Source organism: Lontra canadensis, unplaced genomic scaffold, assembly GCF_010015895.1.
Source record: "Lontra canadensis isolate GAN:19392208 unplaced genomic scaffold, GSC_riverotter_1.0 scaffold104, whole genome shotgun sequence".
Classification (NCBI taxonomy): Eukaryota; Metazoa; Chordata; class Mammalia; order Carnivora; family Mustelidae; genus Lontra; species Lontra canadensis.
In genome coordinates this window covers 5,194,617-5,216,667 of record NW_022631098.1, presented here as the reverse complement: position 1 = coordinate 5,216,667, position 22,051 = coordinate 5,194,617, and the positions used below count along the sequence as shown (strand labels likewise).

At 40.7% G+C, this 22,051-nt stretch overlaps 1 protein-coding gene across 2 annotated transcripts in view; it reads left to right on the top strand.

Moving 5' to 3' along the window:
• ALG9 (ALG9 alpha-1,2-mannosyltransferase) overlaps positions 1-22,051 on the top strand; it is a 95,719-nt gene that overhangs the window by 8,367 nt on the left and 65,301 nt on the right. For both annotated transcript variants that reach the window (XM_032838438.1, XM_032838439.1), the window contains exons 4-8: positions 2,250-2,320; positions 6,952-7,040; positions 9,080-9,215; positions 14,843-14,930; positions 15,102-15,207. In XM_032838438.1, the coding sequence (XP_032694329.1) occupies positions 2,250-2,320; positions 6,952-7,040; positions 9,080-9,215; positions 14,843-14,930; positions 15,102-15,207 (490 nt within the window). The remainder of the gene's footprint in view (positions 1-2,249; positions 2,321-6,951; positions 7,041-9,079; positions 9,216-14,842; positions 14,931-15,101; positions 15,208-22,051) is intronic.

Genomic DNA, 22,051 nt, shown 5'->3' with positions numbered 1-22,051 from the left:
AGGTCATTGGTCAAATTATTAGTACCGTATTTTTATTATTATGGCTTTGTAGTGTGTGTTAATCTGGTTGATAAATTTTCTACTTTGTCTATTTTAAAAGTTGTATTTTAAAAATCATTTCACATTTGCCCCTCCCCCAATTCTATTTTTTTTTCTTTATTGGAATCCCATTGAATTATATATTAATATGAAAATCAGTATTTTTATAGGTTTGTCATTCCATCCTTAAGATGATGTATTTATCTAATTAGTCAGGTTTTCTGTATCCTTTAATAAAATTTGTAAATGTACCCATTTCAGTCTTACCAAGTTTTGGGAAGCTTAATGCCTACATTCTTCATACTTTTTTGTTGCTGTTATGAAAGGAATCTTGTTTTGCTGGTTTTTTTGGTGGTCATTGCTGATAGGAATACAACTGATTTTTGTATTTTAATCTTAATCTAAATCTTGCTAAATTTCCTTATTAGTGTCACTGGTGTATCAGGTGTATATCTTGGATTCTCTTCCATCTGTGTAGATAGTTTAGTTTCTTCCATTCCTTATCCCTCCTTTTTTCTTGTGTCCTTTTGCATTGACCAACATTTTTAGTTATGTGTTGCATGTTAATTGTTGTTGGGGCATTGCTGTCTGGTCCAAATACAATTCTTACATTAATTAAGGTTAATTTTTAGCTGTTTTTTAAAAGATTTTATTTTCAATGGGGTGCCTAGGTGGCTCAGTCATTAAGGTCTGCCTTCGGCTTGGGTCATGATCCTGGGGTCCTGGGATCAAGCCTAGCGTCAGGCTTCCTGCTCAGCAGGAGGCCTGCTTCTCCCTCTCCCACTCCCACTCCCCCTCCCCCTGCTTGTGTTCCCTCTCTCGCTGTGTCTCTGTCAAATAAAATCTTTTTTTTTTTTTTTTTTTTTTTTTTTAAGATTTTATTTATTTGACAGAGAGAACACAAGTAGGCAGAGAGGCAGGCAGAGAGAGAGGGGAAGCAGGCTCCCTGCTGAGCAGAGAGCCCGATGCGGGGCTCGATCCCAGAACCCTGAGACTATGACCTGAGCTGAAGGTAGAAGCTTAACCCACTGAGCCACCCAGGCGCCCCCAAATAAATAAAATCTTAAAGTTAAAGATTTTATTTTTAAGTAATCTCTACATCCTATGTGGGGCTCGAACTTAAAACCCCAAGACCAAGAGACACATGCTCTTCTGACTGAACCAGCCAGGTGTGCCTAATTTTTAACTTTCCAAATGTTTTATACTTAATTAGATGAGGGGTCCTTAATGTGTAGATACTTTGTACTAAAATTATCTGAATTTCCAGCAGCATCTAGAATAGTGCTCAGTGTATATTAGGCTTTCAGTATGTTTCTATTGAAGTAATGAATGAATATGGCATTTAATGGATTGGTTTATTGAACTCTCTTTGGAATATTTTGTTTATGGTGTTGAAAATGTGAAGTATTCCTAAGTTACATGCAGTAATCTTAATCATGATATATATTTAAGTAGTGCTTACATTCTGAAGTACTCAATGGTCTTAAATATACCAGTGCACTATAGTATGAAAACTATTAAATATAACCCCTGTTACTGTTTTTTAAGTTGATGTTCTTAATTATGAAATTAATCACATTACATGTGTTTGGAAGACAGGAGGGAAGGTATACACCTAAGTCCCGGCAGCCTGATACAGCCACCTTAACCATTTCACTACATTTCTTTTCAGTCATCTCCTATGCTTCTGATTTCCAAAGCTATAATTCTGATGTATAAAATAATATATTGTGTATTTTTACCTAGTATTGAGTAACTATCTGTCATTATCAATATATTATGGTTGTTTAGGTAATGTTTGTTGAATGTATGATTTTTATATGAATTATTCCACTGTTGCTGTAATTGTGAATTTTAAGATCTGTGTAATAGTCCATGAAATACATATACATAATGGATCGGACCATTTCCCCATCATTGGACGTTGTGTAGTTTTTTTAAGCGGTTTTTTCCTAATGTAATACTGCCGCACTTACCATTTTCATGAGTAGAACTAACCTTCCTACTTAGTCCGAGTTACTTCTGAGAGCTGGTCTTATAGAAATGGGTGTACTTGGTCGAGGGGTAGGAATACATGTATGGTCCTTGATACATGCTGCTTTTCAAAAGGATTATGCCAGTTCAGTGTTACGAATGACAAATGGAAGTGGTTTCCTCCTTAAGAGTTTTGTTTCTGTGACTTCTGTTTTCTTGTCCTGGGTTTCTTTCAGATTCTTGTCTTCTACTTTTTACGATGTCTCCTGGCTTTTGTGAGCTGTATCTGTGAACTTTACTTTTACAAGTGAGTATAAAACTTTGCTTCTAAAAGTGCTATGAAGGAAGCCCAATATAGCATAAGATTTTTTTTTTCTGATCATAAGCAGTGTTTGTAATAGAAAACACTTCCTCCTAGCTCCTAATACTGTATTTGAGGTAGGACTTAAGGGGTTCCTAGGTGGCTCAATTTTTAAGTGTCTGCCTTTGGCTCGGGCCCTGGTCCCAGGGTCCTGGGATCTAGCCCCGTATTGGGCTCCCTGCTCAGCAGGAAGCCTGCTTCTCCTTCTCCGACTCCCCCTGCTTGTGTTCCCTATCTGGCTGTGTCTCTCTGTCAGATAAATAAAAAAAATCTTTAAAAATCTTAAATTTTTTTTCTTGCTTTATTGACATGTAATTGAAATAATACTGTGTGAATTTAAGATGTACAGCATGATTATTTGATAAACGCATATGTCATGAAGTACCACAGTAAGGTTAGTTAACACATCCATCACTTCCCAGTTTGTGTGTGGTGAGAACATTTTAAGATTTACTCTGTTAGCAACTTTCAAGTACATTAATATTGTATTGTTAACTGTAGTCACCATGCTGTATACCGGATCCCCCAGAACTTACTCATCTTCTAACTGGAAGTTTGTATGCTTTGGCCACCATCTCCTAATCTTCTGTCTCCTCCCTACCCTCTGCTTCCCCAGCCCCTGGCAACCACCATTCTATTCTGTTTCTGCAAGGTTGGCTTTTTTTAGATTCCACATGTGAGATGATACAGGATTTGTCTTTCACTGTCTGACATTTCACTTAGCATAATACCCTCAAGGTCCATCCACGTGTTGCAAGTGGTAGGATTTCCTTTTTAAATTTATGACTGAATAATATTCTGCTGTACATGTATACCACATTTTCTTTATCCGCTCATTCATAGGTGGACATTTAGGTTGTTTCTGTGTCTTGGCTATTACAAATAGTACTGCAGTAAGCATGGGCCTACAGCTATCCCTTTGAGATAGTGATTTCATGTCCTTAGGATGTGTACCCTGAAGTAGGATTGCTGGATTATATGGTAATTATATTTTTAATTTGTTGAGGAAAGAAATGGGACTTGGTGTTTTGAAACACTGTTGGAGGGGAAAACTTTTAATTATCACTTTCCTTCCTGAGGTGCGTTAAGTTTCATTATCTTCATGTAAAGTTAATATATGGGTAACTGGTGTTTCATGTGGTAGGATTTAGTAGAGCCTTAATTTTGGTTGCAAGATACAGAATCATGATTTACCTCTTCCCCTTGAGCTTAGGTGATAGGAAATTATTCCCATGTGGGACTGACTGCTCTTACTTGCACCCAGTACGTTGTCTTTCACCAAGTACCTATCAGTTGATTGAATATTAGTGGAAGTATTAAGCATTTAAGTGTTGCAGTAATAAAAGCCACTTTTTTTTACATGCAACCTAACATGTTAATAATGCTTTAAAAGGTATTTAGACATAATGATTATTATTAAAAGTATCCCCACTAGAAAACAATTAAAAATGTCAGACACAAATTCTTTGGCCTTGACTCTGGGTGGCACAGAGAAGGAAGCAAGCTAGTGCTGTCTTTAAGGATTGTAACCGTATATTGGTCTTCACATTGGTTAAGGACTGAGTGAACATCACCTTACATCATCCCCCGAAATCCCAAGTTGAGAATTTATTTAAATTGTTCTGGGTTGGCAGTGCCCGTAGGTATCTTGCAAAAGCAAAAGGGGAAGCTTCTCCAGAGAAATGGATCTTTAACCCAGGTGTCAAAGAATTACTACAAATAAAGTTCTAGTGAACAAGAAATTATAATAAAAATCTCAAAATAATCACCAAGTACAGAAGCGAACAAGTTGTACATGAGAACCAACAGCAATAATAACAGAAAGCTGACCTGGAAGACTTTGTTGATTAGGAATTACTAAAATAAGAACATAAATATATTTCATATTTCTAAATAAAAAAGAAGGAATTTGAAAACATGAATAAGAAACAAGAACCTAAATAATCCGTAGAGTGAAAAGGAAGTTAGAGAATGGAAGGGAATATTTAAAACCATAATCTGAAAAGCGGTTCAATTCCAAAATATATAAGGAACTCCTACAACTCAATACCAAAAAACCCCATTAATCGGATTAAAAATGGACTAAGAACTTCAATAGACACTTCTTTAAAGATGCTATACACTTAGCCAGCGGGTATTTGAAAAGATACGCAGTGTCACTGTATTTCAGAGAAATGCAAATCAAAACCACAGTGAGCTATAACTTTATGCTGGTTAAAATGGCTATTGTGAAGCCCCCCGCCCAAACCACAAATCGGTGTTGGCAAGGATATAGGATTGGAACCTTTGCGCCCTGTTGGTGGGAATGCCAAATGGTATAGCCACTGTACAAAATTGTATGGAGGTTCCTCAAAAAACTAAGAATAGAACTACCATATGATCCAGCAATCAACTTCTAGGTATTTATCTAAAAGAATTAAAACAGGATCTTGAAGAGGTATCTGCACTTCCATGTTCTTTGTAACATTTTTCACAATAACCAAGATTATTGTGACCAATGCCAACAACTTTAGTGTCCATTGACCAATAAATGGGGGAAAATGGGGTATATGCCTAGAAGGGAATATTCAGTCTTGAAAAAGAAGGAAATCCTGCAGTGTGTGACAACATGCACGAACCTTGAGGATGTTGTGTTAAGTGAGCTACCCAGTTACAGATGGACAACCACCACTGATTCCACCTATGGGACTCTAAAATAGACTCGTGGAAGCAAAGCACTGGTTGGTGATTGTCAGGCTGGGTAGAGGGGGAAATGGGAAGTTGCTAATCAGTGGGTATAAAATTTCAGTTGTGTTGGATGAATAAGTCTAGAGAGCTATTGTACAACATTGTACAGATAACCGTACTGTATCGTATGCTTAAAAATCTGTTAAGGTAGGGGCGCCTGGGTGGCTCAGTGGGTTAAAGCCTCTGCCTTCGGCTCAGGTCATGATCCCAGGGTCCTGGGATCGAGCCCCGCATCGGGCTCCCTGCTCGGCGGGGAGCCTGCTTCCTCCTCTCTCTCTGCCTGCCTCTTTGCCTACTTGTGATCTCTGTCAAATAAATAAATAAATAAAATCTTTAAAAAAAAATCTGTTAAGGTAGACCCCCTGATTACCTGTTCTTACCACAATACAATAAAGAAGATAAAAGAAAAATAAGGAATGAGACTATGAAGATAAGTGAGCAGATCTGAGAAAGAACCACACAGAACTTCTAGCAATGAAAGCAGAATTGAGGTTTAACACGCAGTGGTTAATTTGAATGGCTAGACACTAACAAACTAGAAGATTGATCTGAAGAGCTCAGTAGGAATGAAGTACAGAGTGACAGAAAGGAAATAGAAGGGAAATGTAAGGGAAATATAAAGATGTTAAACCCGTATTGACAGATTCAGTCAGATTCTAGGAGATGATAGAGTGGAGAGAGACCGTATTTAGGGAAGTAATACCTAAGAATTTCCACAATTGATGGAAAAAAAAGATGCTAATTCATAGATTCAGGGAGCCTAACATATCCTGAGCTGGAAAAATAAGCAAGTAGTGAACCACGTAGAACACCAAGGGCAAAGAAGATCTTAAAAGTTGACAGAACTAATAGAATAGCTACAAAGGGATGTTAGATTGATGGAAGCCTTCTCAAAAGCCAGAAGATAAAACTTCACAGTACTCAGAGAAAATGATTGTCCTCCTAAAATTGTGTACTCAGCTACGCCATCTTTTAAGACCAGGAGCTTAGTAAGGCTTTTCAGACAAAAAAAAAAAAAAAAAAGAAAAGAAATGAAAAGAAAAAAGAAACCAAACAAAAAGGGAATTTGCCATTAACAGATCCTCCCTAAACGAACTACAAAGGATATACTTAGGAAGAAGCAAAATTCAGGAAGCAGCTCTGAGATGCACTGAGGAACCTGAACTAGCTGACCGTTAACCCAGGGGTATGTCTGCACAAATGTGGACTAAATGAAGCGGTAATCATTCCTAAGAATGTTAACGGGGTTAAAAACCTCCAAGAATGAAGTAGAGAAGACTGTCATTCCTTGGGTTTGAGAAATGTGGACTTAGACAACTTCTTATTAACCCTTCGTGTATCTCCTCACCTTTTTGTCTTGTGACTACTATTTACTGAGCGATTCTGTTCCAGACAGTTCTGAGCACTTTGCCATGCATTGTCCTCACAGAAGTGTGACCAAGTAGGCATTCTTATTATCCTCACTTGGCGGGTGAGGATTCCGACACAGGGATTTTGTCACCAGACCAGGGTACTGCTGCTAGTAAGTGGCGGAGCCCAAATTTGAGCCTGTGCCCATCTGAATCTGAGGCCTGTTACTTTCCCACTACATCGTGCTGTTTTCCTGTTGATAATGTACGTGATTTTAGCATGGAAAAGATATCATATCCTCTTAGAGTTTTTCTTCTGCTTGAAGAGTAAGCATGTTTGGGTTTGTTTTGCACACAGAATTGCTAACAAACCTGTCCAGGCAGTTTTGTGTTTGACTTTAGATCCTGAGTGTTCTCTGCGATGGGGGCATGTTTTTTCCTTTGATTTGAAATGTCTGTCCTTAAGATTGACTATGCTGATGGTCTTTGCCTTTCTTCTAGGGCTGTGTGCAAGAAGTTTGGGCTGCATGTAAGTCGAATGATGCTGGCCTTCTTGGTTCTTAGCACTGGCATGTTTTGCTCCTCATCAGGTAAGTAAAAGGGCAGGTGAGGGCATAACAGGTACACTGAACTTTCACAGTTACATTGAAAGGAAGAACTTGTGTCGGCATAGATTATGTTTAGATAGAATATCGGTAATCTGCAGAGCACTGTTTCCTGCATGATCTCTGTCAGTCCTTACAGCAGTTTTGTGTTAGGGGTAAGACCAATACTTTCTCATTTTTGCAGATGAGGACATGGAAATTGAGAAAGGTGAAATGACTTATTGGGAGTCAAAGAACTCCTAAGTAGTAGAGCTTTCTATTATATTATCGTATTAAAAATTTTTAAAAAAGATTTTATTTATTTATTTGACAGAGATCACAAGTAGGCAGAGAGGCAGGCAGAGAGAGAGGGAGAAGCAGGCTCCTGACAGCGGAGAGCCCGATGCGGGGCTCGATCCCAGGACCCTGAGATCATGACCTGAGCTGAAGGCAGAAGCTTAACCCACTGAGCCACCCAGGCACCTCTGTATTTTTTTTTTTTTTTAAACCAGACTAAAAGACTTTAGCACCTTCTGCCTTTTCTTGCTGTTAGAGGAAGAAAAAACAATTTTGTTATTTTGCTCTTTTTTATGTCTAAAACACCTGTTCTTTGTGGTTCTACTTTCTGCCCATTATTTGCAATGTGTTCTATAAAGGTATGCATCCTCTGGGCCTTTTTTTCTTTTTTTAAATAGTATCCTTAAAGAAAATGAGGATACAACCTTAGAGTGGTGGCTTGCGAGCCGTGCTGCTGTTGCACATTTCTGTTCTCTGAGCCATGGTGGCCTACTGCCAAAAGGTAGCCTGTTTCCACTTCTCCAGAAAAATTAAGCTACTAGGTATAATTATCTCAGTTTTAATTTCTGTTTGTGTGTACCAGAATCCAGTATACACACAAAATATACACAAGAATCGTATCCAGCACAAAAGTGTACATTTAACTTCATTGACAGTATCAAAATCTATGTGGTTGTGCAGAGACCTTATGAGAGTCATAGTCCTCAGGGAGACCGTGCTGTCCCTTCCAGGCCAGCAGAGACCTCCAATTCCTCCGCTCCCTTGTCCACTGCATTGGTGGCTGTAACTGACAACTTTGCAGAGAGCATCAGTATTATATTTATCTGTGAAGCTTTTACCTTCTGTTTTTTGGTTACTTTGCTACTCCTGAAGTGGATTCTTATAAGAGGGAGATATTCAGGAGTACCTTTAGCTTTGCCATCCCAGCTGAGAACGAGAAGGCCCAGAGAAGTTCAAGGTACCCTTTGATACACAGCCTCTAAAGCCTTTCCTGAGTTTGGGAGATCACATGGCCTGATCGTGGTGCTGGCCTTGTGGCCTTGTGCCGCTGTTTCTTCCCTAGTGCTCTAGGCGAGGTCAGCTTCTGCAGCCTGGAGAGGCAGATCTGCATTTTTGTATAGAGTTGTTAGAAACACGGATCGCATGTTACTGTCACAGAGACCCTGAAAGCACTCAGCCTCTGCTGTTTACTACAACAGAGTGATGCTAGATGGAAGTAACTAAGGGACTTCCACAGCCCGAACTATCTATGCCCGTCGATGCAGGATGCAAAGCAGCGTTGCTATCCAATATTTGGCCCTTGAGACGGCCTCCCAGAATTCCTAGGGGGTAAAGGTTAGTGCCAGGACAGTCTCAGAAAACTATCAGAAGATAAACTGCTTCAGAAATAGTCCGCAATGGCTCCAAGTTTCTTGCAGCATACTCCCTGTCTGGAAATATAACCTGGAATTCTCTAAGTTTTGGACTTAGGGTACAGGCCAGGAGAGGAATGGTGTGCTTGGCATTTAACTAGGGGTGTATTGGTACCATAAAAAAACAAGAGTGAGAAAATAAAAATCATTGAACTTCATTTTTTTTTTTTTTTAAGGAGTATGACTTCACTCACAATTCTAATATATTGTTTCTCAAAATATGTTCCTGGTTATTGGTATCACGTAATGTGGGTAAATTTTTAGTAACACCTAATAAACCTCAAACTCTTATCCCCCTCCTCCCTCTTTGTGTTCCCCGTTTCTTTCCTTTTGCAGCATTCCTTCCTAGCAGCTTCTGTATGTACACCACGTTGGTAGCCGTGACTGGCTGGTATATGGACAAGACTTCAGTTGCTGTGCTTGGAGTAGCCGCTGGGGCTATCTTGGGTTGGCCATTCAGTGCTGCTCTTGGGTAAGGGACCAACACAGTTCATCTTCCTTGTGTCCCTGGGCACATAGTAAATCTCTGTGTTAGCTTATCTCTGTGTTCTCTGCTTATGACCTAAAGTTACAGGAAAGAGTTGTGCTTACAGAGCTTATGGGAAATGGAAGAATATTTCTCTCGGTGATTCATTCTAATAAGAATAGTGATTATTAAGCTGTATGTTAGTCTGCTGTATGTTAGCTGCTGCTAAACCCCTTATGAACTTTATCCCTAGGCCTTACAGCAGCTTTGCGGCAAAAATACAATCATGGAAGCTTTATTTTTTATTTTTATTTTTTTAAAGATTTTATTTATTTATTTGACAGACAGAGATCACAAGTAGGCAGAGAGGCAGGCAGAGAGAGAGGAGGAAGCAGGCTCCCCGCTGAGCAAAGAGCCCAATTCGGGGCTTGATCCCAGGACCCTGGGATCACCACCTGCGCTGAAGGCAGAGGCTTTAACCCACTGAGCCACCCAGGCGCCCCGGGAGCTTTATTTTTTTATTATTTTTAAAATATTTAATTTATGTATTAGCGAGTATGCACGAGTCAGGGGAGGAGCAGAGGGAGAGGGCCAAGCTGACTCCCCACTGGGCTTGATCCCTGGACCTTGAGATCAGGACCTGAGCCGAAATCAAGAGTCAGTCGCCTAATCAGCTGAGCCACCCAGGCTTCCCAGTCATTAGTGCTTTATAAATGAGAAAAGAGAGTCTAAGAGGGTGATTTTCCTTGAAGATTCTGTTTGCTGGGGCACCTGGGTAACTCAGTCGGTTAAGCGACTGACTCCTGATTTTGGCTCCGATTGTGATCTCACAGTGGTGAGACTGAGTCCCGCGTTGGGCTCTGTGTTCAGCGTGGAGTTGGCTTGAGATACTCTCTTTCCCTCTGGACCCAGGCCTCCCGGACCCTGCCGCTGGTGTGTTGTGCACGCTGCACCACTCTGTGCTGTGCGTTTCCCACTCACCAGGCCTAAAACCAGACTTCCCTGCGATCTCCAGTTCTTGCCTCAGCAGCTCTTTTCTCAAGGGCTGTAGTATTTCTCTTCCTGTATTCCTTGTTCCCCCAACTTCTGCTCTAGTCTGCACTGTCTTCACTTCTGTGTTACATATTCTTAAAATAAAGTAAGCTAGAGAGAAGAAAATGTTCTGTGAAAATAAAGAAGAGAAGATACTTTTACAGTACTGTACTGTATTTATTAAAAACCCCCATATGTATGTTAACCCACACAGTTTAAACCTGTGTTGTTCAAAAGTCAACTGTAGTAGTCTATTTTTATTATAAAAAAAGTTCCAGGGACGCCTGGGTGGCTCAGTTGGTTAAACGGCTGCCATCGGCTCAGGTCATTGTCCCGGTGTCCTGGGATCGAGTCCCGCATTGGGCTCCTTGCTCAGGGGGGAGACTGCTTCTCCCTCTGCCTCTGCCTGTCACTCTGTCTGCCTGTGCTCACTCTGAGAAATAAATAAAATCTTAAAAAAAAAAAAAAAGTTCCAGTTTGTATGCGGTGAAAAGAATTCTTAATTCTCTTTTCCCCTAACCTAATCTTCAAAGATAGTCACTAATACTTTTGTATATATCTTTCCAGAAATTGTCCTTCTGTGTGTAAATGCACACACATGTATATGTGCATACATATCATAAATTCTTAAATAGAATCATCCTGTAACTGTATATATCTACTTTTTTAAAAAAGATTTTATTTATTTATTGGACAGAGAGACACACAGCGAGAGAGGGACACAAGCAGGGGGAGTGGGAGAGGGAGAAGCAGGCTCCCTGTTGAGCAGGAAGCCGGGGCTCCATCCCAGGACCCTGGGATCATGACCCGAGCCGAAGGCAGATGCTTAACAACTGAGCCACCCATGCGCCCCTCTTTTCTCTTTTTTTAATAGGATCATTTCTAGGGTTTCCTTATTAAGCATCACACAGCCTTTTGGAGTTAGATACTTTTAACAGGTTAGGAATGTTGACCCTCAGCAATGTTAGCAAATGCTATTTTAGCATGTAGGGAGATTATTCTCGATATATTGTTGAAATAATCTCAGAATGACTTTTTTGTGTTGTATTATTATGTAACAGTTTGTTTATAATATGTATCTATAAAGTCTTTATGCCCTTAACTTAGCAGTTGTACTACTGTGTATATAAAACTAAAATGGGAACCCTACTCTACCCCAACCTTTATTTTTTTTTTTTTTTTTTTTTTTTTTTAAGATTTTATTTATTTATTTGCCAGAGAGAGAGAGAGAGAGAGCACAGGCAGACAGAATGGCAGGCAGAGGCAGAGGGAGAAGCAGGCTCCCTGATGAGCAAGGAGCCTGATGTGGGACTCGATCCCAGGACTCTGGGATCATGACCTGAGCCGAAGGCAGCTGCTTAACCAACTGAGCCACCCAGGCGTCCCATCTACCCCAACCTTTAAAAAAATAAATCTTTGGAGCATCTGGTTGGATCAGTCGGTTGAGCGTCTGACTTCACTCAGGTCGTGATCCCAGGGTGCTGAGATGGAGCCCAGCATCGGGATCTGCAGGGGCCTGGGTCCTGCTTAAGATTGTCTCTCTCCCCCTTCTCTGTGGCATTCTTTCTCTTGTAGGCCTGTTGAGAGGATTAAGATATGTAGAATGAGTTTACAATTCTGGTACATCATCAACACGCAGTAAATGTCAGTGTTGCAAAGCTCCACATATCCTGCAGTTTATTTACAGGAATGTCCTATCTTAGTATCACATAGGGCTGTCAGACACTTGAGGTCCTGATGGAGGCAGATTTTTCACTCAGGTAAAGGCATCTGAGAATGCCATACTGACCGATCACCAGCCACTAATTTTCTCTCTTTAGGAGGGCCAAGGATGTCCTACTTTCAAGTCATCCTGGGGTTGCCCGTGTCCAAAGCCCACAGCTGTCCCCTCTGCATGTGTCTGGGAGCTCAGCCAGGGTACTCCCACCGGAGCAGAGGCCACGGGGAAAAAACTATGTATCTTCTGTATATGTAGACTTAGATTGTTCTTTGGGTTGCATAGCATTCCATTATCTGACCATAATTTAGCCATTGCCTTGTTGGTAGATATGTAGTTTTTCTGTTTTTTGCTATGATGTACAATGCTTCAGTGAACATTTTTGTATATATGTCTATACATTTATGGAAATTTATTTATGAGATAAATTTTTAGGAGAGTTGAATGTCTTCTAGGGGGTAAGTATTCTAAATTTTCTTAATTTTGCTTTCAAGGCTGGTTTCCCCACCGTCAGTCTTCTATTTTGCATATCATCAGAATATTAAAGATTTTGTGTGAGGCCCTCTTCTATCTCTTCTGTCTTTCAGTCATCTTGATGATTCCTGTATCTTAAATCTGGTCTAATTATCTCATATATATTAGATATCTCCTTTTCTATAGCTAAACATTTACAAAACTGAGCTCATTATCTTCTGTCCATATCTGTTCTTTTACCTATGTTTCTATCCCAATAAATGGTACCACCATCTACTCAGTGCTGAACCAGGAACCTGAAAAATATCTGTGACTCGTCTCTCTTTCCTATGTCCTATTTATTGTACCTCCTGAATATCTTGACCCTGACTACTCCTCTTCACCTCTGCTCCTGGATTACCATAGAGCCTGCTAAATGACCTTCCCATCCCTAGGCTTGATCTCTGGAAATCTCTCCATAATCAGTCTAGACTTACCGTTCTGAAATGCAAATATGACTATATAGTTCCCTGTTTTGTTTTAAACTCTACAGTAGCTTCCCCATTCCTCTGTGTCACAGAGGCTGGCAGTCTGTCACTGAGGCTGGCAGTCTGTCACCTGTGGGCCCAGTCCAGTTGGTCTTATTTTGTACAGCCCAAGAACTAAGAAGTTGTTGCATTATAAAGGTTTGTTAACAAAACATACACACACACACAGAGCTGACCCACACACACAGAATATGCAGCAGAGACCATATGTGCCCTGTAAAGCCTAAAAGCCTAAAATACATACTGTTAGGTCCCTTATTTAATTGTTCATTTTTAAAGATTTTATTTATTTAACGGAGTGAGAGAGCACAAGCAGGCAGAGCGGCAGAGGGAGAGGGAGAAACAGGCTCCCCACCGAGCAGGGATCCCGATGCGAGGCTCCATTCCAGGACCCTGGGATCATGACCCGTGCCGAAGAAGGCAGTTGCTAAACCAATTGAGCCACCCAGGTGCCCCCTGTTAGGTCCTTTAAGTAAGAAGTTTGAACCCCCTGCCCTGTGGGTCCAGATTCTAACATGACCCACAAAGTCCTGATCTTCCCTCCTTTTTTTTACTTCCCCAACCTTTTTTGTTCCTCCGTTCCTTTTACTCTGTACCATTGGCAATGAACTTTGTGAGTTCTCCCAAATACCTCTGGGTGGCACGTTTTGATGGGTGTACCTTTAGCTGAGATAAGGGATTTCAGGATGGCTATCAGTTGACCGTCATTTATTGAAAACTTAGTGTTAGGCACTGCTGACACCTTGATAAAGAAGACACTTAGGTTCCTGCACTTCCAGAGCTTACGTTTTAGTAGGAAAGACAGACATTGAACAAGTAATTAAAAGTATGATGACTCACCGAAGGAGAAGTAGAGATGCCATGGAAATGTAACTAATTGGGCGGGAAAAAAATGAAAATACAAATGATAATGCAAAATTTTGATAATAGAATGTGAAAGTTCATATCCCAGGAGAAATACCTTGTGATAGCACATGGCATTGCTAAATAAAAGAGAAATGGTAATGCCATGTGAATTCAGAGATGGGAGACATTGGTTCTGCAGAGGGGTCCAGAGCAAAGCCTATCGTTGACATTTGGGTAAGTTCTGTAGTAAGAGGTTGGTGTGGGGAGGGAATTCCTTGTGACTGGAGCGTGGGTAAAGACTCCAACTAGTGTTCTAGATTTGGAGGTCATGGATATGAAGGTGACTATTCATGCAAGAGTGCAAGTACCTACTGAGAAAATGCGTGTAGAAAAAGAAGAGTAGAAATTTGCTTCTGGGACCCAGGACCATGGTAGGGCACAAAAAAGACATCTGGAAAGGAGCCCTTGGGAAGAGGCCAGGAAAGAACAGGAGCCAGGAAACCTAGAGGAAGAAGCAGACGCTTTGTGTCAAGTGCTGCGGAAAGACCAAGGGAGGTGAAGGTTGTGAAGAGTTACTGGGTCTGGCCAAGAGGAGATTCCTGTTGACCTTAAGTCCGTCGCATGAGCTTGAAGCCAGGCGTTCAGGAAGAAATGGTGAAGGCAACATACATACGCCACTTGCTTGAAGAATTAGAGTGAAAGGGATAAGCGCAAATAGTGTTGGAAGGAGACATAGCAGAACTGACAAATCAAAGTGTGTAATATTATTAAAATCTTTATAAATCATGGAAGAGATGAGCATTCATTTGGCCGGGTGGGTATAGGACCACAGGGCACATTCACTTAATGTACTCTGAATGGCCGTTACACTGTATTGTTGAGAAGACGTCCTCTCCTCTATCAGCTTTCTTTCCTCACTGTTAACTGCTAGAGACATGTTTTCCCCCTGTTTAGCATGAGATATGTGTGAATGACTTGTTTGAGTCTACATTCTAAGTGTTTTATTTAATTTCCTATTTCGTTTCTCTGTTAAATAGTTTACCCATTGCCTTTGATTTGCTGGTCATGAAACACAGGTGGAAGAGTTTCTTTCAATGGTCTCTGGTGGCCCTAATACTCTTTCTGGTGAGTTTTATTTTTTGTTTTGTTTTAAACTTGTAATGAAAGCATATTGATAGGAAAGAGAATATGAGAAATTCATTCTCTTTCTCATTTTGAAGTTTATCCTGTTAGCATTGGGAGCATGTTTCCAGAAGAAAACCCTGCAATTGGTATCTATTTTCTGCTCCGTCTTAGGTGCCTGTGGTGGTCATTGATAGCTACTACTATGGGAAGCTGGTAGTTGCACCAGTGAACATCGTCTTGTATAATGTCTTTACTCCTCATGGACCTGATCTTTATGGTAAGGCCTTAGGGAATCTGGGGAAGAGGAAGAGAGAGCTTCCTTTGCCTGAACTTTGAAATTTCAGCTCAGTTGCTTTATTTCCTCAAATACAGCATTTCTTTGCTGCTAATCTTAAAAGTAAATGACGTTCTGATATAGCACAGTGATGATAAGTAGCCACTAAATATTTCTTCTTGATTAATGTGATTTCTTTCAAGATTTGAGAGAGAGAGAGAGAGCGTGTGCATGCGTACAAGTGAGTGTGGGGAGGGGCAGTAGGAGAGGGAGAGAAAAATCTTAGACTCCTTCCTGAGTGCAGAGCCTGATGCTGGACTTGATTTCAGGATCCTGAGATCATGACCTGAGCTGAAACTGAGAGTTGGACACTTAACCGACTGAGCCCCTTGATTAATGTGATTTCTGTTAGTCCTGCTGTCATTCTCAGTATGCCATGGCATTTGATGCTACTTTTTTGAATGAAAAGTTACTTTTTTTCTGTTCTCATTAGAAAACCAGTATGGTAGCTAAAATAGGAAAATAAAAACATTTATAATCCCATTATCTCCACATAAACAAGCTGTTGTTAACACCTTGGAGTATATTCTTGCAGAGGTTTTGTGGACATGGACACATTTGGTATTACTTGTTCTTTTTAAAATTTGCATTCAGTGTCAGGCATTAGGGGAGAAAGTTTGGGAAATGTGTAGACAAAGCAGAGCAAGTGGTAGAGTCAGCATGAGAGGGTGGGTAGTTTGGCCAGTTTAGGGTTGAGAGGAAAAAAGTGGGATGCCTTTAGTTTGGGGAAGGCAGACTCCATTTTACCTCCACCCCCCCCCCCCCCCAGCCCTGAGCCTGTGTTATTTGGCCCCCTAGGGCATTTGAGTTAGTGACGGTTACAGAGGGATGACCTAGAGATCTTCCTGGTCAGATCTGCCATTTTATGAGACTGTTTTCTCATTAAACATTCTATTGCATTAATTTTCAGAAGGTCTTGAAGCATTTTGTGTATGTGATCATCTTGGGGCTCTGCTGTGAATCGGGTTAATATTACCTCTGTGTTCTTACCCGTTTGAGCCATGCCCATCACTTTTCTGTGCCACTTTGCCAACAGAACCAAGAGATTGGATGAGGAGATTTAAAGTAAGCGTATGAGTGAGATTTAACTGGGCCTGTTGGGATTTGTGGAGTATTGTCATTGTAGAGGGCACTAGGTAATAGGTCGAAATTGTGTTTTGTTCCATGACTTGAATTCACAAACCTCCTCGTTTAGAGAATAATTGCTAGGTAAATGAATTTTAATTTTTTAAAAAAGTTTAAGAAATCTCTACACTCCACATGGGGGTCCAGCTCACAACCCCGACATCAGGAGTCACACACTTCTCTGAGACAGCCAGGAGCTTCCTAAGTGAAGGAATTTTAAAAGGTATTACATAAAACTGATGAATTGTTGAACATTATATCAAAAACTAATGATGAACTATATGTTGGCTAACTGAACATAATAAAAAATAATAATAATAAAAATAAGAAAAAAATAATAAAAATGCTCCTTTAGGGCTGACTCAAGATCCCCAAGGTGTGAGGAGGAGCTGCAATTTTAAGCTTTTGCCTCTAGATGTCTCCCTTTAGCTACAGAGAGTTTGTATGTTTTTAATTGCCCCTTGTTTTAGTTGCCTTGTAAAATTTTATTTGGTTCTACAAGTCAATAGAAGGAAGACTCCCCTCTTAGACCCAGATTACACATTATAAATTGATTTACTGGAATCTCTTGGACGCATAATATCCATTATAAATGGGTGAATAAATGATGTTAATTTCAGCTTAATTTTGGGAAACTGACTTTACCTTTAAACATTACCTTTTAAACATATTGCTATTTTGATTGATCATTTATAAAACTTTGAGACTATATAAAAGCAGTTGCCGAGATAGATGAGGTTTATAAATCTAGTAATCTGCAGGTTGTCTGGGAGAGCAGAAATGACAGAATTCCGATTTATGTTTCTGGCTTAACAGTGGCCGGGTTGGGGATCTTTGTTTTGCTATCCAGCCTAGAAGTGGCCAGTTTTTTCTTGGATGTTGGCATCTGCCATTCATTTTGTCCAGTGTTTGCCTGGGAGGAGCGCCTGGAGCTCTGTTCTGCCTGCTTTGATGAACTTGGGAGTGCTTCAGTTCAGATGTTGCTATTTTGAATGTACAGGAAGTGATCACTTTCCTGGTGATGGAAAAAGCCCTGTTGGGACAGAAGGCATTATCCTACTGGGCATCGGCAGGACTGATGCCATGCTGTAGTCAGTCAGACTTGAGAGGGTTCTACCTTGATGTAGAATTTTTGTGCTTTTATCTCATCTTTGAATTTGACAGTTTTGGGGTGGGGTTGATGTCCATTCTTTTAAAGAATAACTCCTGCAGAGAAAATACTTCCTCCATTTTAGAAGTAAGTGTTGTTTGTGTATTCTAGGTCCTCAATAAAGGTTTGTCATGGCGAATAGATGGATGAACGAATTTGGGAGTATCCATCAGATTATGTTATACCCTGATCGCTCTTCTGTCCTACAGCTGTTTTGTTGGACCTGTTGTGGTGTATTAGGTCAGGATTTTTTTGATACCAAATAAAAACGATAGGGGTAAAAGTACTTTTTAAAGCAGAGTACTTTATAATTGTCACCTAACTGATCATGGGTGAGTCCATTCAGTAAATAGGAAAGACTGAATTTTTATTTTATTTATTTTTTTAAAAGATTTTATTTATTTATTTGACAGACAGACATCACAAGTAGGCAGAGAGGCAGGCAGAGAGAGAGAGGAAGGCATGCTCCCTGCTGAGCAGAGAGCCCGATGTGGGGCTTGATCCCAGAACCCTGAGATCATGACCTGAGCCGAAGGCAGACACTTAACCAGCTGAGCCACCCAGGTGCCCCAAGACTGAGTTTTTAATAAATACTTTGATGTTGTACTGTTGTCACTCAGTGAGACAGCCTATCTTTTGGCATGGAGACTCCAGCTCTTTAACTTAGCCTACATATTTGGTACTACTTAGCATTATTTTGACTATTTTGGAACACTGTCCTGCTCCAAGTGTTTCCTTAGCTATGGTAGGCACGTTTCTTATCTGAAAATTACAAATGCATTGTGTTGATAGTTTCTGCCTTCGTGTCTGTCTTCTATATAAGCCAGTCATACTTGAGCAGATAGATAACTGGATTTCAGCTAAAGAAACATTGAATAAATTGTCTTTGAGCATCTGTGTCTTCATAGAATTTGCTGTCCAATAAGGCTGCTGTCACAGGAATAGGTGATTACAGTCCAATGTATTATGTGCTACAGTAGAAAGATGGGGAATCCTAGGAGCAGGTCTATCTGGTGGTGCAAGAAGACTTCTCAGAGGTGGTGGTCCTTGAGCTGAGCCTGGAAGGGAGAGCAAAAGTTTAGTGAGTAGATGCTAGAGGAGTGTATTTTAGACGACTGCAGTGTCCAGTTGGAGGTTCTGCTGAGACAAAAAAAAAAAAAAAGATTGAACATTGGATTCTTTTTTTTTTTTTTTTAAAGTTAAACTAGTTTTATAGTGTTGGCTGATTTTAGGTAGAAACTACACAGGCGTGAACAAGATAAATTCATTCTCTCTGTTGTGACTATAATATAAACATTTACTCTGTTGTTCCTGGTTTTCAAAGGGACCTTTTGATACTTTCTTGGCCAGAAAGCATTTATTAATGACACAGTCCAGATCTGAGCTGACTCTTGGGAAGCCAGGAGAAAGAGAAGGAGTACATTTTTCACGACTATTAATTACAATAGTTTCTGTTTAGAAAAAAAAAATGCCTGTTATATACCAGAAATTCTACACAACTGTCTTCTTCCCCTCACAAAATGTCTGTGAGATAGGCGTTGTTTATTCTTACTCGCAGCTGTGGAAACCAAGGTGGGGATGGTGGGGGACTTGCACATAATTAATAAGTGGCAGAAATGGGATAAGAGCCCAGGGCTGTCTGACTCCAAAGCCTGTGTTCTTTCCACTGAGAACAACCTCAGCAAAACCCCAGAGTTTGGCAATTGAGATTCTACAGGAGAATAAACTTGCTGAAACAGAGCACGAGTTGGAGGTAGTAGAAGATAAGCTTTGATCTAAAGAAGGGGCAGGAAGTAGATGTACCTTGGAAGGTCCCGTGCACTTAGGCTCCGAGGATGGTCAGGAGCCTTTGAGAAGTTTCGATGGCACGACGCCACGCATACTGGCAGGCTGTCTTTCACAGGACAGGGGCATTGCGCCACCCTTGTCAAAGAAGGAGTATTTGGACAAGCTAAAGAATACTTGGCATTTAGGAAATTTCATGTAGGCATAAAATTGCAAAGTCATAGGCAAAACATCCCTTTGGTGTCAAAGATCAAGACGTGAAATTTTGTGTTGCAAAAACGTGACTGGTCATGGCACTGATTTTGCTTTTACCCTTGTAACACTTCAAGTTTGTAGATGTTGAGGTTGATAAGCATTTTTGTGTGGTGAGTGAAGAGCCGTGTTCTCTGCTGAAGAGTTCACAGGCCTGGGGAAGTGTGGGAGGATAGGTATGAGAAAGGCCCTTCCCTCAGACAATGCAGGGGGTCTGCTCTAGGATGCCACCTTGCAGCTTAGGAACCGATCCCTGCCTCTTCCGGTGTGGGACATTTCGGAAGGCAAAGGCTAATGGCCTTGATGAAAAGACTCAAAGTTTCTCATCCTTGCAATGGCAGAGGATGAAGCCCCCTGAGTCTCTTGAGAGTTGACTGTCAGCCAGAGCTGTCCTAGAGCTTTCATTCTTTCACTAATTGTTTTTGGTGAACCTTGGTCTCTTTTCGCTCTTGGTGTTGCAAATTTGACTTTTATAAGATGATTTACTATAATTTAGTTCTTGCAGTTCTATAAAATTATAGGTTTATAAAATGGTTTCCTTTCATTCAATCTGGGGAACGGTAAACATTATCCATTCTTCTTTTAGCCTCTTTGAAGGTTCCCTTTAGCTCATTTGAATGGAAGGACTTAAAGCACTTTCCCTAGAGAGGGAGATGGGTGAGTCATTCCCTGCAGAGACCCTGCTTCCAGCTTTCTTTGACTGCACACTTTGCACCAGTTAAATGCGTAGCTTGTCATGCTGACGCATTTTTTTCTGCATAGTTCAGCTTTGATACTTTCTGGGAAATAGCATCAAATATCTCCCTGGAAAGAGATAAAAGGTTTTCCTCCTTTCTCTTTTCAGGCAGGTGTCTTATCAAGTAGGGGAGGACACTGGCTGACAGAATTCACTATTTTTGTCCCTTTTTGCCCTTGTTTTTAAGACTCTTGTCTCTTGAACCTTACCCAGTCTTGGCTTATCCTCCAGTTTTTACCCTGTTCTTCCAGGAAGTAACAGTCTATTATGAAATGTTCATAGCCTAGCTGTGAACTTGATTTGTGAGTTCCTAACAGCTAAACATTGTTGAGTTTACCATCTTAATACTTTTGGTTCAGAATCTCAGAGTATAAAAGGATAGTCAGCCCTAGTAGGAGGTATAATAAGTTGTGGTAGACACAAATATTTGCTGGAAATAAAGTGCTTCCCTGTAAAAACAATATGTGATTTGTAAGGCTCAAAGAGAAAGAGGCTTCCCCTCCCCCCACTTTGATGCTTATTAGCATCCGTAAAAGATGATGTGAAAGGTGACATCATTTCTCCTAGTCACTCTGATTTTTCTTCTCAGGCCCAGATTTCCAAAATTTGTTTAGGAAAAAGGCAGGTCAAAGTTGATATTGCTGCCTTCATACTGGTGGTCAGATGATGCAAAAAGCGGCCTTTCTTGGGGCACCGACTCATTAGATTAGTGTCCGACTCTTAATCTCGGCTCAGGTCTTGATCTCAGGATTGTGAGATCGAGCCCTGCATCGTGTTCCTTGCTGGGTGTGGAGCCTGCTTAAAAATAAACCAAAAACAAAAAAAAAAACTCCAAAAAGCCCCCCACCAAAACTACCTTCCTGGAAACTGCATTACTAAAGGACTCAATTTAGGAAATGCATTGTTAAATATTAATTAAAATGCAGAGAAGATTCGTATTTCTATATGAAAATCATCAGTTTTCTGAAACCCAAAAGGTTATTTGTAAGGAATACCAGATATAAATATGTCTCTAATGAACTCGGCCTTGGCCAGGACCTCTGTTTGTGGCCACCATCATTGTATGTAGACCAGAAGGAGTGCGCTTTCCCAAAAGGTGACACACAATTGCAGCTGAGTCTTTCCTCAGGGTACCCCCCCTCCCGCTTCTCCCCTAAATGCTTCTAGCATTACGGGTTTGGTTTCTAATCTTATTCTGCTGTGCAAGCTGCAAGAATGTCAGGTTTTTCTGACTCTTCCTCTGCCTCCTGATTACCCTTTTAAGCAGTGCTGATTGCAGGAAATTGCTGTGGTGCAAGGCGGGTGTCACAACACGCAGTGATTAAAGCCTGCATGTGTCATTCACTGCCTGATTGAAGTAATCACACAGAGGGGAAGAGCAGATGAAAAACCTGCTAAATGTGCAGAGGGGGGCTGCTTCTCATCATGTGGTTTAAGGATTTTGAGTTAAAGAATCAAAATTCGTGTGAATAAGACTTGTGTTTTCAGTCATTTTGTTTCCTTCTGAGTCCTCAGTACTAAGCAGGCTCTCGGTCTAGGGACATTATTTTCCTAGGGAAAACAGCTTACTGCCTTTTACCAAGTGCAGGGTCCCTTGTATACATGACTGCAGGATAGTGGTTAAGCAAATCAAGGGGAAGATCCTAGAATACAAGCGGAACACGCAGGAGAGACTAAAAGGAGGAAAGTCCTGAATAGCTCAGCCCTCCAAGACTGCCCCCCCCGCACCCCCCCACACC